Below are 17,496 nucleotides of genomic sequence, written 5' to 3' on the forward strand. Positions count from 1 at the left end.
TTACAGCTGTAAAAGAGCTGGTCACTCTAAAGGTGGATGCGTTAAAACTTATTGTTATTATTTTAATTATTTTTAGGGGAAATAAAGCTGTTAATGCAGTTGAGTTAAGTTTCTTTGCAGTGGAAACCTAAAGAAAGCTTTCCAGTGAATGAAAAACATCACTGCAGGTGAGGAAATACTGTAATGCTTAAGGGTAGCGGATTTTGGCCATTTGTTTACGTTTTTACTTTCTTATTTCCAGCAGATCCAAACATGTCACATCCAGAGAAAGTTGTGGTAAGACTATATTATATACCCAATGTTTTACAAATACTTATTCTACTTGCCTAACTAGACCGAGGAACGCCCCAATGAAGTCCCCAATGCCGTGGAGCTCAGGGAAACCATTTGGTACTCCATAGGAGAGCTTGTGGAGATGATTGTATGTCCAGGTTGTGGAAAATCTATGGTATCCTTCAAGAACCGCTTTGCCCACGTCAAGAAGTGCTTCAGCATCAAAAGACGGGGTCCTCTGTACAGGATCTACGGATATGCCGAGTGCAAGTGCGGTTTACTCATTGCAGACACGGCAAAAGCCCGAAAACTGCATGTTTGTATGGTAAATGATTGAAGATAACAATAATACAATAAGTACTAAGATGTATATGCTTTTTTCAGGGTAAAGTTCGACCCTGCAAGCCAATATGCCCGGTTGAGCCGAAGAAACCTCCGGCTGAGGCACAACCTCCTGAAGAGTTGCCCACCAAGCCTGAGCAAAATGTGGAGCAAACTGGGAAGGTCGAGAATAAAACGTGGATTCACAACTTCACCAGCCCCATTCAGCAAAAGGATCTCTCGTTCCTGGACATTTCGTGTTCCATTAACCCTGATCCCAAGCCAACGTCGAGGCCGCGGGTCCGTAACTTCGACAAACCTTCCCGATTGTTGGCTCCCAAGGAAGTCTGTGTCTACTCCATAATTCGCAAGAATGGAGCTATCACGGTGGCGGGCAGATCAATCCTAAAGCAACGGATGTGTAACGAAAACATTATCTTAATCAAGAAGCGAAAACTTCGACTGCCTGCGATAGAGCAAAGTGAAAAATCCTGACCTTTAGTTCAAGTCGAATGTAGATCATAATTAATAGTAAACAAAGCAGTAAGCCATTACTTTAGCATTGAAAGTGTATTTAAAATATTGTTTTTCGTAAAAACTTTTGGACAATTAGAAGTCGTGAACGTGTACATTTTTTATTTTTAAGTTGAAACGCACTTTATTGACTACGTTATTAATTTTCTAATATAATTTTTTCTCGGTACAATAAAACTCTTAAATACTTTAAATGATAAGTGGAAACAAAGAATGTAGAAAAAGTATGATTTTTATTAATAAAGATACAGTAAGCTAAATCTATATGGTTGTTTATTGATTCTCGCTTATGAACAAAATTACAATGGCAATAATTATTCTCAGGGCTTTCAAATTTATTTCAGCAATTAAGACTTTTTGAAACTAAAATATATCTATTATTTTGAAGTCCGTGTACAACTATTTTCAAAAATAAGCGCTCACTTTAAATTACATATTTTTCGTCGAGTTTTTGGGTTAGGTGCGAAAGCTTTCCACCGCCTGGTCACACTACGCCGCGAGCAAAACAAAATAATCCACGTAAAAAGGTTGATATCCCGGCGTTTATTTATAAATCATCCGATGTCAGCCGCCAGGAGCCAGGAATACGACTGCACCGCGAAGTGCAGACTCCGCCAGCATGGAAACACCATCACCGCAGCGCTGACCAAGCGCTCCATTGACCACCAGAAGCTGGCGGCTTTCATTTTCAAGACGTGCGGCAATTTCGCCAATATTCTAGATGACCTGGTAAGGTGGTGAAATTACAGGGCTCCTTCTATGGGCCTTATATATGTATATATCTCGCTGTTCCAGGGCCGTTCGGCGGTGCACATGGCCGCCTCGACGGGGCGCTACGAGATTCTGGAGTGGCTGCTCAACCACGGAGCCTATATCAATGGCCAGGACTACGAGTCGGGCAGTAGTCCGCTGCACAGGGCCCTGTACTACGGCTCCATCGATTGCGCCGTACTGCTGCTGCGCTACGGGGCCAGTTTGGAGCTCCTGGACGAGGACACCAGGTGCCCGCTGCAGGCCATCTGCAGGAAGTGCGATGATCAGACTCTGGCCACGGACTCACAGTGAGTCGTGCACGAAAGCTAATGATTCCCATCCTAATAACAAGTGGATCTCCCTCTAGAAACGATGTCCTGGTGTGGGGCTCCAACAAGAACTACAACCTGGGCATTGGCAACGAGCAGAACACCAATGCCCCGCAGGCGGTGGACTTCTTCCGCAAATCTGGTCTCTATCTGGAACAGGTGGCCCTGGGCGCCTACCACAGTCTGTTCTGCGACAAGAAGGGTCACCTGTACGCCGTGGGCCATGGCAAAGGTGGTCGCCTGGGCATCGGGGTGGAGAACAGCCTGCCAGCACCTAAGCGCGTGAAGGTGTCCTCCAAACTGGGCGACGACTCCATACGCTGCATCAGCGTCTCCCGCCAACACTCCCTGGTGCTCACCAATCGCTCGCTGGTCTTCGCCTGCGGCCTCAACGCAGACCATCAGCTGGGCGTGCGTGATGCCCCCGAGCAGCTCAGCCAGTTCAAGGAAGTGGTCGCCTTGCGTGACAAGGGTGCCAGCGAGCTGGTGCGCGTGATCGCCTGCGATCAGCACTCGATCGCCTACGGCAGCAGGTGTGTCTACGTGTGGGGTGCCAATCAGGGTCAGTTTGGCATCGGTGCCAACACGCCGAGCATCATGGTGCCCACACTGGTGAGTTATTACCATGTGGAAAGTGTGGCGACTAAGTGTATTTCCCGCAGATCAAGCTGCCTGCCAAAACTGCCATCCGTTTTGTGGAGGCCAACAATGCAGCCACGGTAATTTACAGCGAAGAGAAGATGATCACTCTTTTCTATGCGGACAAGACTAGATACATTAAGACGCCCAAGTAAGTTTACTCTTACTTAGGTGAAAGTTATGCGATACAAATGTGCAATCCACTAGCTACGAAGATCTCAAGAGCATATCTGTGATGGGTGGCCACCTAAAGAACTCCGCCAAGGGCTCCGCGGCAGCTCTGAAGCTACTGATGCTCACGGAAACCAATGTGGTGTATCTCTGGTACGAGAACACTCAACAGTTTTACAGGTACAACACATGAGCTAGTTTTAATCCCCTTTAATGACCATGTATTCCCCCCGCAGATGCAACTTTTCGACCATACGACTGCCCCAGATTAAGAAAATCCTTTACAAGTGCAATCAGGTGATGGTCCTCTCCGAGGATGGCTGCGTTTATCGGGGCAAGTGCAATCAGATCGCCCTGCCAAACGCAGCGCTGCAGGAGAAGGCCAAGCCCAATCTCGATATCTGGCAGAACAACGATCAGAACAAAACGGAAATCTCCCGGGAACATGTGATCCGCATCGAGCTGCAGCGTGTGCCCAACATTGACCGCGCCAACGACATATTTTGCGACGAGGGTTTCTCATCGTTTGCCGTTCTGCAAGAGTCGCACACCAAGTACTTCCGGAAGCCATCAATGTTGCGAAGGGAGCACAGCTTCAAGAAGTTGCTGCACGAGACCAGCGATTGTGATGCCGTCCACGATGTGGTCTTTCATGTGGATGGCGAGAAGTTCGCCGCCCACAAGTTAATCATTTTCAGTCGAGCGCCAGGTCTTCGGGAGCTCATCCGGTGTTATCTGGACAAGGATATTTATCTAAATATTGAGCATTTGACGGGCAAGATGTTTGAGGTGGTCCTGAAGCATATCTACTCGAGCTACTGGCCAACTGAGGATGGTGAGTTATGGCTAGTAGTGTACAACGTAAGATCTCGAAAGTTAACCCTGTTAATATCCTTTCTAGATATTGACTGCATTCAGCAAAGTCTTGGGCCGGCGAATCCTCAACAGCGAACCCGCACCTGCGAGATGTTCTTACCGCACCTGCAGAAGTTCCAACTAGTCGAACTGGCCAAGTACGTGCAAAGCTACGTTCGTGACCATCAGTTCCCAATGCCCAGAGTCCGCCAGCGATTCAATCGCATGTATCGTTCAGATTATCCTGAGCTGTACGATGTAAGGATTGTTTGCGAGGACGGGAAGGTTTTAGAGGCTCACAAGTGCATGCTGGTGGCACGGTTGGAGTACTTTGAAATGATGTTTATGCACTCGTGGGCTGAGCGTTCCTCTGTCACGATGGAGGGCGTTCCAGCGGAGTACATGGAGCCAGTTCTGGACTATCTATACAGCCTGGACACGGAGGCTTTCTGCAAGCAGGGCTACCTGGAGACGTTCCTCTACAACATGATCACCATTTGTGACCAGTACTTTATTGAGTCGCTGCAAAACGTGTGCGAATCGCTCATCCTCGACAAGATCAGCATACGAAAGTGCGGCGAGATGCTCGAGTTTGCGGCCATGTACAACTGCAAACTGCTGCAGAAGGGCTGCATGGACTTCATTTGCCAGAATCTGGCCAGAGTTCTTTGCTATCGCAGCATCGAGCAGTGCGATGGAGAGGCTCTAAAGTGCCTAAATGAGCACTATCGCAACATGTTCAGCAGGGTATTCGACTACCGCCAAATCACTCCCTTTTCAGAGGCTATAGAGGACGAGCTTTTGCTCAGTTTTGCCGACGGTTGCGAGGTGGACCTGGACTATAGAATGGATGCGGTTTGTATTTAGGTTCGAAAGCTTTAGACTCCATCTAACGTGAGTTATTATTTTTTTTGTAGGAATCCCAGCTCAAGCAGGCGGCCAAGCACAAACAGAAGGATATGCGTAAACAGGATGCTCGACACCAGTACGAGCAGCAGGCCATATCCAGCATGATGAGATCTTTGAGCGTCAGTGAAGCGGTGGAGGTCCCTTCATCGCCCCAGGAAAGCGCTCGCAACGAGGCTAAGAACTGGTCACGAGTGGTGGACAAGAAAGATCACAAAAGGAAACAGGCTGAAACAGCCTTGAAAGTTAACAACACACTTAGGCAGGAGGAGCCACCATCTCCTGACCTCTTGCCCATTGAAAGGAAGCTCCTGAAGGAGCAAACACCGCCGCCAACCTCCCCCGAAACGGAAGCCACCTCGCCACTGGGCAAGAGTTACAATCTCGACTTTAGTTCCTTGACGCCCCAGTCGCAGAAGCTTTCGCAGAAGCAACGGAAGCGTCTCTCCTCCGAATCGAAGAGTTGGCGGGCCACTAACCCACCGCTGGTGGAGCACTCCTCCACTCCAGTGGCTGTGCCGAATGCCTGGGGAGTGACTGCCACGCCATCCAGTTCGTTTAATGACTCCTTCACTTCTCCCACGACTGGAAGCACTTCGGATCCCACATCGTTTGCCAACATGATGAGGGGTCAGGCTGCTGCCTCCACCACGCCCACGGAGCCGGGCCAGAGCTTCTCGCGCATCCTGGCGGATGAGAGAAGGCAGCGGGAAACGTATGAGCGCATGCGGAACAAGTCCTTGGTTCACACGCAGATCGAGGAGACGGCCATTGCCGAGCTGCGGGAGTTCTACAACGTGGACAACATTGATGACGAGACCATCACCATTGCCCGCATGTCCAGGCCCAGTGACATCAACTTTAGCACCTGGTTGAGGCAGTAAACTGGCACCGACAATCAGCGCTCAGGTAGCTAAGTAGAGTCTGGAGTGTTTGTCCATTCGTTTTTTTGTTTTTATTAGTGTGTCCGAATTGTGAGGGATTTGGAAGCGATTTACTGCGCGCAGGGCCATCAAATGTAGAACTCGGAGCCGCCTGCAAAGAAGCTCACGATGTACTCGTTCTGAACCGGATGCAATCGGGAATTGGGAATCGGGAATCGGGACGGCACATTGGATAACAAACTTTATTGCGTGAGCACATAGATAATACAGATAGATATAGATATTTACAAGCTGCGGACACACTCGACAATGAGGCAACAAGACAAGTGACGAATAAATAGCCATCTAAACCGAACAAAAACGAACCCGAAATAAACCCGTTGCTTATGCAAATGAGATGAGATTGAGAGAGATTGGGCACAGATGAGCAGGTGGACGAGGAGACGGAGGCGAGAGATAGATCTTGTTCAGAAGCACTCCTTACGAAAGGCGAATCCGTACTGGTCGCACTTGTACCGCAGCGTTTTGGCCAACTGCGGTGGGCCGCAGTAGAAAACGGTGACCTTGCCCTTCTGCTGCGCCTGCAGCTGCTTGAACACCTTGTCCCAGTTGGGTCTGCCGGCATTGGTGCGGGTTTTCAGGCCCGTTATCAGATCCCGTTTGCCCTGCAGAAGTAGTTGATACAGGAGTTGCATTAGGTTAGGGATTAGCTATCAGATGGGACTACCTTCTCGTGCAGCAAATCCAAAGCTAGCTGAAGACCCACTGCCTTCATGTCGGTTCTCTGCAGCGCACTCGTTATGTACATGTGCATGTCCAGGAAGCTGAACAAAAGCCATTGAAAATACTTTATCCAAAAGATATATGTTCAAGAGGAAACTCACCGCTCCATGGCCCCGCCCAGCTCCGCCTGCTCAATCTCCAGTTGGGACAGCAGGTTGACAAACCACTCGAAGGATCGCTGATCCCGGTTTATCCAAAAGAAGTCCACCTTGCGCAGGTTCATCACAGACTTGGGTATCTCGCTGGCCCACTCGAACTGGCACCTCGGACAACTGTGGCGGGCCTTCCAGTAGCGATGCATAATGGACTGGTATCACACAGTTAGATCTGCTTATAGGCTGTAAGGGATTAACTTACCTGGAGTATGGAGGCAAACGGGGTGACTCCAATGCCCGTGCCAATGAGCACCGCATGCTGGGCCCCAAAGATGTGGCTGGAGGGCGCTCCATACGGACCATCGATGAAGATCTGAGAGGAGAAGGAGGAGCACATAGTTAGCATTGGAACCAGTTAGTAGGTTAGCCCTGCTGTGTGTGTGTGTGTGTGTTGGTGTAACCCGCACCTCCATTACTCCCGCATCGAGTGTGACCTTGCCACCGCTGTTAGTTGTGGAGCTACCAGTTGATCCGCCACCTCCACCGCCTCCGCCTGATCTGTTATTTATGGAGGTGGACAGGGAGCGCAGGAAAGTGGGTCGCCGCAGAATGGACTTTCTGCTGCCCGATCCCGTCTGAGTTTGGTCCTTCGGTTGGATGATGGTGATTAGTTGCTTACGATGGGTTAGTCTGCCAGATCGGCCAGCAAACCACTTACCTCCAGTGGCTTGGAGGCCACCTCCGCTGCCAGACTGAGTCTGGCCACCTGCAGCTTATCGGCTGCATCCAGCTTGGAGCCCGCACATCCCTGCTCCGCCCTGCTGGCCGCACCTGCTCCATTGGCCTCCCCCGTCCCTGTCCCTGGCCCTGTGCCTGCACCTGCTCCTGCCGCCAGCTGATGCTCCCGCTCCTCCATGCTGGGCGTCTTGAAAGCGATAATGGTGGGCTTGGTGCGCATGTAGCGGAAGCTCTGCGCCAGCGACTTGTTCTGCGGACTGAGGTAGGCCAATCCCACGCTGTTGTTCCTGGCACGACGCACCCGCTTCTCGTCGAAGGCGGACTCGGATTCGGAGCGACCCAGGGCTCGAAGGCTGCGGGATTGGGATGGGTGAGTATCTGAACAACATTGGTACCCTTACAGGGGGTACTATAATTTTCGGCTAAAGTTTTCAATGCAATGAAGGAGAAAGTTTCAACCCTATAGAGTATATATATTCCCGTTTCTACCTAAAATAGTAACTGCGTTTTAAAGCTATCTGAATACAACTTTCCCAAAAGTTGTCATTCAATTGCAGGTATAAGGACGACTATATCATTTAGCTCCCGTGGGAACAATAGTAAAAATAAATGAAATATATTATAACGTTACTGTTTTTTACTTTATTTCCCTAGCAATTTTTTTATTTTGTTTAATATTTCGATTTGAGCTTTATTAAAATCGGAAAAATACATCATATACCTCCCATAGAATTCGAGATACTTAAAAACTATAAGATATAGTAAAGGTTTTTTTTTTAATGACGGTTTAAGTTTTTTTTTTAAATCGGACGACTATATCATATAGCTATATTGAAAGAAAAAAAAAATTTTTTTTAATGTATTATTTTTTTGCCTTTTTAAATTTTTATAAATTCTTTGGTTTATTGTAATTGTTTAATAATTCAGAATTACGGTTTAAATATTTATACCATAGGAACCTTTGAAAAATGTTGCCGAAAATCATCCAATGTTTTTAAACACATACGTATTAAAATCGGAATATAGAGTATATATACAATAATATTTATGTATTTATATATATATATATATATATATATATATAATAATATTTATGTATTTATATATATATATATAATAATATTTATGTATTTATATATATATATATATAATTTTTGCAATAGTTGAAAGAGTATATAAACTACGGCTTGCCGAAGTTTCCTTTCTTGTACTAATTTGTGTACTAATTTTACTCACGCCTTGAGGCGACTCCGCTTTTTGCTCTTCACACTGATGTCCGGCAGGGAGATGCTCTTCTCCAGCGGTCGCTGCTTCAGGCTGCAGTCCTCCCGCTCGCCATCGCCCACGAAAGCTCCGTTCGGAATGCCCTTCTTGGGCTCCACTGCCTCCTTCCTCGAGAACGTACGCTGCAGGCTCTTCTTGATGCTGCGGATACGATTGACGCCAGTGGCTGGCGGATCGGGAGCAGCTCCCGCCGTGGGCTTGCGATTCTGGCGAGGTGGACGCACTGGCGGCACCGGCTGCACGGCCAGATTCCTGGCCAGGAAATCCGTCTGGGGCGTGGCTGATCTCTCCCCGCCCATCACCGGATTACGGGATTCGTTGAGGAGCATAAAACTGGGCGTGGGTATGGCGTGCATGTGCTGGGGAATCTCCTGCGGAGAGCCATTCTGCTGCAGCTTCTGCTGCTCCCGCTCGAAGTACCTGTACAGGCGGTTGGTCCACTCGCCCACGGTGCGTATGTGCAACCACATGTAGTCCTCCTGCTCCGGAGCCGAGCTGATGGTGAACGGATGCCACTCGTAGTTGGCAATGGCCGGAATGTTCACGAACACGTAGTCTCCGGGTCGGAAATTGAAGTGATGCGGTCGCTTGATCACCAAGTGGACCACCTTGGAGGGCAGCAACAGGCCGGAACTAATGTACGTCTTGCCGTGCTCACCCTTCATCCAGATGAAGCGCAGCGCGCGCTCAATGACGTAAACGAGGCCCGGCAGCAGGAACCACTTCCAGAAATTGGGTCCGTGGAACAGGCACAGCACCCAGAAGGGCACGTACAGCAGATGGGTCCAGTAGAAGACCTCGAAGCTGCCCTTCCGCCGCACGAAGGGCTGCGAGCAGACGAACATCACCATCAGGATGCAGAGGAGAGCCACTCCCGTGGGATTGGCACATCCCGGAATCAGGCCAAACAGCCCCGGACGATCCGTGAGCAGCCACTCGCCGATGGTGTAGTGTCCCGCATTGATGTTCGGATCGTTGATCACGATGATCGAGAAGTTGAACAGGTGCATCACCGTGTGCACCAGACTCAGCACGGAGATCGTGATGCCCGTCAGTTTGTGCAGGTACACGTGGTGGTCCAGTGGCAAATACGAGGACAGGCCACGACCCCTCAGGTAGGTCAGCGAATGCCGCAGCATCAGCACCAGCACCCACGCGCAGTTGAAGTTCAGACATTGTCCTGCGGGTAGATACATATGAGTTAATCAAATACTCTATATTGGCAATTCAGGATTTTAATCTGTGTCTGGCACTAAAAACTGTTGATAGCTTCATAATTTATGAGTAATAAAACTAACAAAAATGATTTAATTAACTTAAAGTAATTTAATTGTATAATATCATGTAAATCTAAAAAGAACCACTGTTTAACGATTTTAGAAAATAATATCATAAAAATTAGAAAAAATAATTATTGTTTTAGATATTTTGAAATAAATCTTATAATGATTATGGTTCCAGAATTAAAGTCTAAGTAACACTTTGTTTTTGAGGATACTAAGAGCTTCTTGATCATTAAAAAAGTATAAAAGCTATAATCAACAACTAATAATTTTATTACGCTGTTTTTTTATGACTTCTCATAGTTTTATGGCTTAAGTAAAATCAATTTTACTATGCTACTAAAACAAAAGAGAGTGTGTGCGCATTTACTAAGCAGATTAGCCATGGTTTTAAAGTAATAGAGTGTGATTTATTTTCAGGTGCAACGCATATAGCCAGACTATAATCACACCAAGTCCATGACAATCAGTACTTACCGCAGGCTCTGGCTATAATCACGAATCCATTGCTGGCACGGTACTGAATGGCGCGGGATATGAAGAGGCACAGGTTGACAATGATGTAGAAGAAGAGGTACGTGACGAAGACCTGGTTGTTCTTCATGTACGCCAGCGAGAACTGGTGGGGCAGGGAGTTCCAGAATCCGCCCTTTGCGGCTCCTCCCGGCTGACGATCTTCTGCGATGGGCACTAGCCATCGATCGATGCTATTGGATTGGAGTTTTAGTGTGAGTATTAAAAAGATTTCAATCTCTGGCAGATCTCACGTTATGCTGAGGTTCTCCAGGAGACCACCGTGCTTGTGCAACTGGTTCTTCAGCGCTTCGTAGGTGATCTCACCACTGTTGTGCGGATCGGCATCCTCAAACATGGCGCTGGTCAGGTCCTCGATCTGGTCCTCGGAGAACTCCATCCCGTTCTCCTTGATGCAGTGTCGTATGACATCATGCAGCTCCTTGTGCTGGATGAGTCCGTCACCTGGTAAGTTGGGTAATGAATGGTTTGAGAAATAGAAGGCATATCAATTTGCAGACATACCATCTATGTCGTAAACCTTGAAGAGGAAACGGATCTTGTCATCGGCCGACTGACCAGAGAACTGGTGTATCGCATCGATGAACTCCTGCAGAGAAATGGAACCCGAGTTGTCCTTGTCGAAGATCTGGAAGACGCGCTCCGTGAAGAAGGGCTGGCAAAAAAACAAAGAAAATTAGATAAGTATTACTAAATACATAAGTTATATGTATCATAAACAGCCATTTAATATTTGATAAGAAATCTAGTCAAATGCTGGGGAGCTTAGTACATTTTGTACTAATTTAAACATTTATTTTAACGAAAAGCTCTTAAAAAGTCTGAAGTCTTGAATTTCTGCAGCTAACCATATTTTTAATATACAGGTTCAGTCAAAATAATTGGAGTTGGAAATATCAATTAAAAACAATTGAATCTTTCGAAAATTTGTTAACCTGATACTATAAACTACAAGCCATAACACTTTAAATCATTTTTAAAAGATTAATAAAAAAAAGTGTTTTTAAAAACATTTTTATACCAACACAAACTGTAGATAAACGAGTACTTTGTGGTTATCTTCCTAAATTGTTATAAAATCATTTACTACAGTATATTAAAAAGTGAGTTGTAAGTAATATGCAATCAATATCAAAGGTTTATTTAGCTTAACTTGTTTGATAAATTAAATTAAATGGCTTAATGACATATTGTTGGGCACTTTACATTGCATATTGTATGTATACTCTAAAAGAAAAAGTAGTTTTATTAAAAAAATATAAAGCTTTTAGGCAAATTTTCTCTAGACAATAAATTAAAAATATATAAATTAAAAAAACTCACAAAATTTCAACAAAAAAAGTTAAAAAGTTTATCAAAAAACTGTAACTAGCAAACAGAAAGATGGCAAAAACAAGTTATTTAAAAATAGTATTGTTCATTGCAGTTGCTGACTCACTGCCGCAACTCACATTCTTCGAGGTGACGATCTTCTGGAACTCCTCCCTGCGAATCTCCTGCTCGTTGCCCACGGTGGTGCGGAAAAGCTGCTCCAGCCGGGTCAGCGAGCTCTTGTCGAAGCCCGTCCTCGGACGGGAGTTGGTCAGGTGGGAGATGAACTCCATCACCTGGTTGGTGGACACCAGGTTGCTGCCATCCAGCTCAATCAGGCGGTACAGTTTGTCGAGGATCTGTTTTAGAGGAGATGGATTAAAGGGGACTCCCTACCCAGGGCTATCCAATACATACCCCCCTTGTGTGCCAGATGTCGCGGAAGTTCTTGAAGCTAACCCTGCTGTTCTCACCGCAGATCACATAGGCCACCGATTCGATCTGTTCGGCAAAGTCCATCTGGCGATCGTCGCTACATAGGCAAAAGCAAAAAAGATTCATATCAACATGGCCAATTTAACGAACTCCCCACGCACACGTACACCGAAAAAGATTAGGTCATCCATTGACACACAATTCGATATTCTTGTTTATATTTAACGTTAATTTTAAAGTGAGTCATACCATTTTACACATTAATATTCCAATTGATCGTTAAACAATTTACAATCTCAAAAAAGTCATTGATAAGAACAATTTTAAACTGATTTATGAACTTGAATCGTTCAATAAGATTTTATCGAAAATATTAACTGGATTTCGTTTCGAATTCACTGGCACATATTATTTCAAATTTATCTTTTTCTGATTCCATTTGCTGATTTACATGTGTACTCCATCAGCACTTGGCAGCCGAAAGCCAAATTATTTTGATTAGTGTTTACGTTAAGAAATTAAATATATTTACAAGGCACATGATGCTGTTATTTGAGTTGATCAAGCTTTTAATTGTTGTGGAGCTCTTGATAAATATCAGCTGGATATAGAAATATGTGTCAGTGGTATCATATCGGTTTCATTTTTTTCTGTGCACGCGATACCCGCTCCCCAATTCCCCCCGCATCCCCAGAAATCGCTGCTGCTGCTGCTGCTGCTGCTGGTGCTGCTCGCACTATATTTGTATTTGAATGACTTCATTACGACAGGCAGGCAATGACAGTTTCTGGCTGCAGAGTCCACTTCCCAGTCTCAATCCCAATCCTCAAGCCAACTTTAGAGGCTGCCGAGGCACGCGGACTATGTTAGCTGTTGTATATGTTAACACACAAGGCAGATAGCATCGCCATGGGCAACGGACATCGTCTGGGAACGAAGCTGGCATCTGGCATCTGGGATGTGGCTGTGGATGTGGATGTGGATGTGGCTTTGGCAGGGGCTTCTGGTCGGCGCAGCTGGAATGCCTGGAGCACGCCAGCCAGGTGCGTGTGTGGATCGGATCGGATCGTATAGGTTCGTACTGCACTAGATCGGATAGCTATTTTTTCCAAGGCGAGCTAATTGTTTTGGCACCGTCGTAATAGAAAACAGAAAACAGCAAAAGCAACAGCAGCAGCGATCTCAGAGAAGCAGGAGGATACGAGGGAACCAGAGGAGGAGGATGCCTCGACCAACCCACACTTACGTTAGACGACCCTTCAAGTGCTCGATCCAGCGGTCTTGCAGGAGATAGCCATTCCGCTCGAGATCGAACAGCTGGAACAGCTTCTGCTGGAATTCCTGTAAGCAAGTCCGAAAAACAAGTTGTAAAGCGCTCAATTTATGCGTCTCCGCTTTCTGTGTTCAAGTGTTAATTAATTTACGTTCGCATTGTTTGGAGAAGCATTTGTTTATGCCCCGCAATCGAAGATTTATATACGAACACGAAACACGAAAGTGTTTACATAGAGTCTGACCCACGTAATGAGCATAATCAAGTGGGTTCTGGTCTCTTGGTCCCACGATCCGAACTCGAAACTATGCGGCAGTGATGAAGACCGATGCCTGGCATAAATTACTACTAGCTTATTAATATTTTAATGGCATTCGATCTCACGATCATGAGCGCCTAGCATTGTCTGCAAATCGAAACGCAGCCCCTCTTTTTTGCATTTGGTCACAGTTGGCGGTGCCGATGGCGATGCGATCTCCCGGCGATGATGAGAAATGTGCATATTTAACGGATGAGCCCTGACTGGTTAAACGGCTTTCGGGGAGCCCATAAAAACGAAATACTCGTGACCGGGGAGCCGAAACCAAGTAAACACCAGCCACAAAAAAACGGAGCCCATCAAGCAAACGGGTTTGGCGATCGCATCGACCAGCGGTAGGGTAAAGGACCACAGAATAAGTGGCACAAGGTCAGGCGGTCTGGATCGCACTCCTAGACCCATATCCATATCCATTACCATTCCCATTCCCGTTTATTTGGATGCATTTGATGATGTAATTTATTGCAAACGGCAAGAAACTAGATGGTTAAAAGCGTCGCATCAACAGAACATAAATAAACATACCGTTTTTAGCTTTAGTTTTTATAGCTAAATGTTAAATGTTTCGATTAGCTCGTGTCAAAGTGACTAGCGCACCAATAATAAGCTTTGTGATTATATTAAATAAATTCATTGAGTAATCAGTTATAGTTATTGTATACATGCACCCAGAGAAAAAACACGGCAAATCCAAATATTCGCACTTTGAAATAAATATTTTCGGTACTGATTTAGTCACGAGGGGTGTGTTGTTTGAATCAAAGTGGGTTTCACTTTCATTTTTTTTATTCCAGAATAGAAAAATTTAAATTTAATGTGGAAAAAAATTAAATCTACAATTTTCCTATTGGATAAACCAATTGAATATGTTAATTTTAACGTACCATATGTTGAAAACAATGAAAACAATGAAAACAATGAAATCATTTAAACATTTTAATGTTTAATTTAACTGTGCCTTTTTTTTCTGGGTGTATTATATACACTTATTCAGAGGTCAAACACCAATTCTACTTTCACTTTGAAGTACCTCCCATTTTAATTAGCTATATTATACGTGCAATTGCTTTCCCAGTCACGTTCTTAAAAATATATATATTTAAAAAAGTGTTTCACCTATGAACGTTCCGTTTTTACATTTTATCCCTATTATTTTATGTTGTTTTCTTAAATTGCCATTCAAGGATCCCCTCGAAGGGACTCACCTCGTCCAGGAAAAGCTTGCGGAAGGCCTCCCTTGTGTGTTTCCCCTCGCCCTCGTCGAAAAGCGCACTGCACTCGGATATGAGCAGCCAGCGCTGCTTCTCCCGGCGCGCCTCCAGCTCCATGGAGCTGCAGTTCTTATCTAAATTGAGGTTGTATCGTTCCATGTACAAATTTGATTGCCGCTGATTCGGATTTCCATTTCCATTTTTATTTCCCTGTCCACTGGCAATCGCTTCCTGCTTGCCAACGCTGGCAACTAGAATACTTGGCGAGCTGGCCGCAATTTGGCCAGCTTTTACCGCCGGCTCATCAGCTCCGAGACTCACTGCATCCAGGTCCAGTACGGCGGCCTCACTATCCCCACCATCGGGCTGTTGCTGCACTTCCTCCTCCTCCTCGGAGGGGGATTCGCGTGCGCCATGCAATCGCTCCAGATACTGGGCCGCCTGCTGGAGCACGTGACTCACGCCAGTGACGGCCGGCGGCTGGATGGGTTGCTGGACGGGTGTCTGCGACTGGGGCAGCTCGTCCGAGAAGGACACCTTCTTGGGTGAACGCGAGGGCGTGGCGGGTATCTCCAGGGAGCGGCTGGAGGAGACCGAGCCGCGATGGTTGTTTGCCTCCTGTTCAGTGTCCATGTCCATTAGCCAAAGGGGAAATCACCAGAAGCACTCGACACTCAGGCTCACCACATGCCAAAGAAGTGGTGTACTGCTTGGGAATGTGTGTTCCTTGCGTCGGTGGTTAAGACACAGCAGCAACACTATAAATGCACAGCAGCAACACTACAAATGCACAACTGCAACACTACAAATGCACAATGGCAACACTACAAATGAACAACAGCAACAGTTTAAAGGTAACACCACAAGCTAACAAAGTTGTATATTATATCCTTGCGTCGGTGGTTATGTTACAGCAGCAACACGACGAAGGCACAGCAGCAACACAATGGCACAGCAGCAACACTTGGTCAGTATTTTGCTAAGAATCAACGCGAACTTGACTCTCAAATAGGGTTTTATACGTGGGTATTATCCTCGGTGGTCGGTGGCCAAGACACGGCAGCAACACGACGACGACGGTACGGCAGCAACACGACGACGGCACAGCAGCAACACGACGCGATTCAGGTAAGAAGCAACACCAATCGGCGGCAGCGGCGAGCAGCAACTGAAAGCGAAAGCCACACAGGTGAGGTGAGGGCCTCGGACCGATTCGAATTGAATCGAATACAGCTATAGCTACACTACAGCAACAGCTAGCTGTATTGGTGAGCGAGAATCGGACTGAGCCGAGCGATCGCTCGACGCTTTGGAAAACGCGTTTGCCCAATATCGGTTCAATATTTCAGGCTTCTGCCAGCCAGCGCATTTTAGAATGGACATGCACTGTACAGTATATGTAATGTATCTGCATCCGACTAATAAAATGGCTGCTGTTTCCAGTGTTTAACTGCGACTATGACTGCGACTATGACTATGACTGTGACTGTGACTGTGACTGTGACTGTGACTGTGTATGTGTGTGATGATATTCTAATTTGGTTTTTGCGACTCATACCGGGACTTGTGTGTACTTATTCGATAAGGGCTGCAAATAATTCAGCCGCGACACCTGAACGACGTCTTCATTTTTTAATTTCAATGCCCGTGTTTCGTAATAATCAAACTTGTTTATGTGCCGTAGCCGTCGAACGTGTCTATTTCCGAATTCCCGCCCAACAGAGTGCATGGCACATACCGCCGCCTTTGTTACGGACTGCAATCGGAATCGGAATTGGAATTGGAATTGGCTTTTGGGCTGGGCTCTGGATTGGGATTGAAACTGGAATTAGAATTGGGCTACTAGTTACCCATCGCATAATGGGTCACGCCAGCTGGCCGACTGGCTGACTGACTGACTGGCCAGGAAGTGAGTGCGTGATCGGTACGGCGTGGCCAGCCACTTTTGGCCAATTCAGATTCGAGAGCTCTAAGCTGGTAAATTCGACCCAAGGTCGACCCAACACTTCCCCACCCGCTAAATCTCGGACACTTTCAACAACTTATTGTTATCGAGTCGTTGAACCACCTACCATTCCATTCCCATTCCCCATCCCATCCAAAATAAGCGATTGCAGCGCCTTGAACGCTCGTGAAGTTGAAGTTGAACTTCAAGATGATGAAGCTGTGAAGTCTCCGCCAAAGGGTAATAATATGAATACTTTGTAGAGCAACCGCTATGACTCGTGTCTTGTTTTCCTAAATGTTGCTACTTCGCTGCCACACGGAGAGAAAAAAGAGACAGCAATTAAATGGGTTTCGTTATTTATTTGAATGTTAAATCAGCTGACTAAAAAAATGTATAAATTTGTTAGAACTTAGAAAAAACATTTTAAAAGTAATAATTAACCATTTAATATCCACTTAGCAAATCACAAATTATTCAAAAAATGTTCTTTTTAACTTTAAGTGTTGTTAATTAAACACTTGTTCTATACTTATAACATTGCAATACAAATATGTTATGCAAATATATGTTTAATAATGTAGATAAAGTTAAAGGACAATTTGCTTTCTAGAAATACA

At 45.9% G+C, this 17,496-nt stretch overlaps 3 protein-coding genes across 4 annotated transcripts; 2 read left to right on the top strand and 1 right to left on the bottom strand.

The window, feature by feature from the left end:
* Positions 1-25: 25 nt before the first annotated feature.
* On the top strand, positions 26-1,209 carry LOC108137927. 2 transcript variants are annotated; one of them, XM_017259873.2, is made up of 4 exons: positions 26-167; positions 242-276; positions 335-598; positions 658-1,209. In XM_017259873.2, exons 1-4 carry the CDS (start codon positions 149-151, stop codon positions 1,087-1,089), a joined length of 750 nt encoding a protein of 249 aa, XP_017115362.1. In that variant the 5' UTR covers positions 26-148; the 3' UTR covers positions 1,090-1,209. The 2 variants fall into 2 exon arrangements, with proteins under 2 accessions (XP_017115362.1, XP_017115363.1); XM_017259874.2 differs by having other exon boundaries at positions 245-276.
* A 468-nt stretch (positions 1,210-1,677) lies between these two features.
* LOC108137941 (inhibitor of Bruton tyrosine kinase) lies at positions 1,678-6,061 on the top strand. The gene is made up of 8 exons (XM_017259899.2): positions 1,678-1,857; positions 1,924-2,189; positions 2,249-2,822; positions 2,873-3,000; positions 3,057-3,200; positions 3,257-3,855; positions 3,922-4,730; positions 4,793-6,061. The coding sequence occupies exons 1-8, from the start codon at positions 1,690-1,692 to the stop codon at positions 5,663-5,665; spliced, it is 3,561 nt and encodes a 1,186-aa protein (XP_017115388.1). The 5' UTR covers positions 1,678-1,689; the 3' UTR covers positions 5,666-6,061.
* LOC108137940 (NADPH oxidase 5) lies at positions 5,894-16,090 on the bottom strand. The gene is made up of 14 exons (XM_017259897.2): positions 14,926-16,090; positions 13,375-13,469; positions 12,111-12,225; positions 11,834-12,052; positions 10,887-11,037; positions 10,616-10,826; positions 10,326-10,555; positions 8,518-9,745; positions 7,262-7,634; positions 7,011-7,190; positions 6,806-6,916; positions 6,550-6,755; positions 6,393-6,489; positions 5,894-6,330 (listed from the first exon to the last, which is right to left on the bottom strand). The coding sequence occupies exons 1-14, from the start codon at positions 15,568-15,570 to the stop codon at positions 6,133-6,135; spliced, it is 4,059 nt and encodes a 1,352-aa protein (XP_017115386.1). The 5' UTR covers positions 15,571-16,090; the 3' UTR covers positions 5,894-6,132.
* Positions 16,091-17,496: the final 1,406 nt, after the last annotated feature.

The sequence above is a fragment of the Drosophila elegans genome, unplaced genomic scaffold (genome assembly GCF_018152505.1).
Source record: "Drosophila elegans isolate 14027-0461.03 unplaced genomic scaffold, ASM1815250v1 contig_183, whole genome shotgun sequence".
NCBI lineage: Eukaryota > Metazoa > Arthropoda > Insecta > Diptera > Drosophilidae > Drosophila > Drosophila elegans.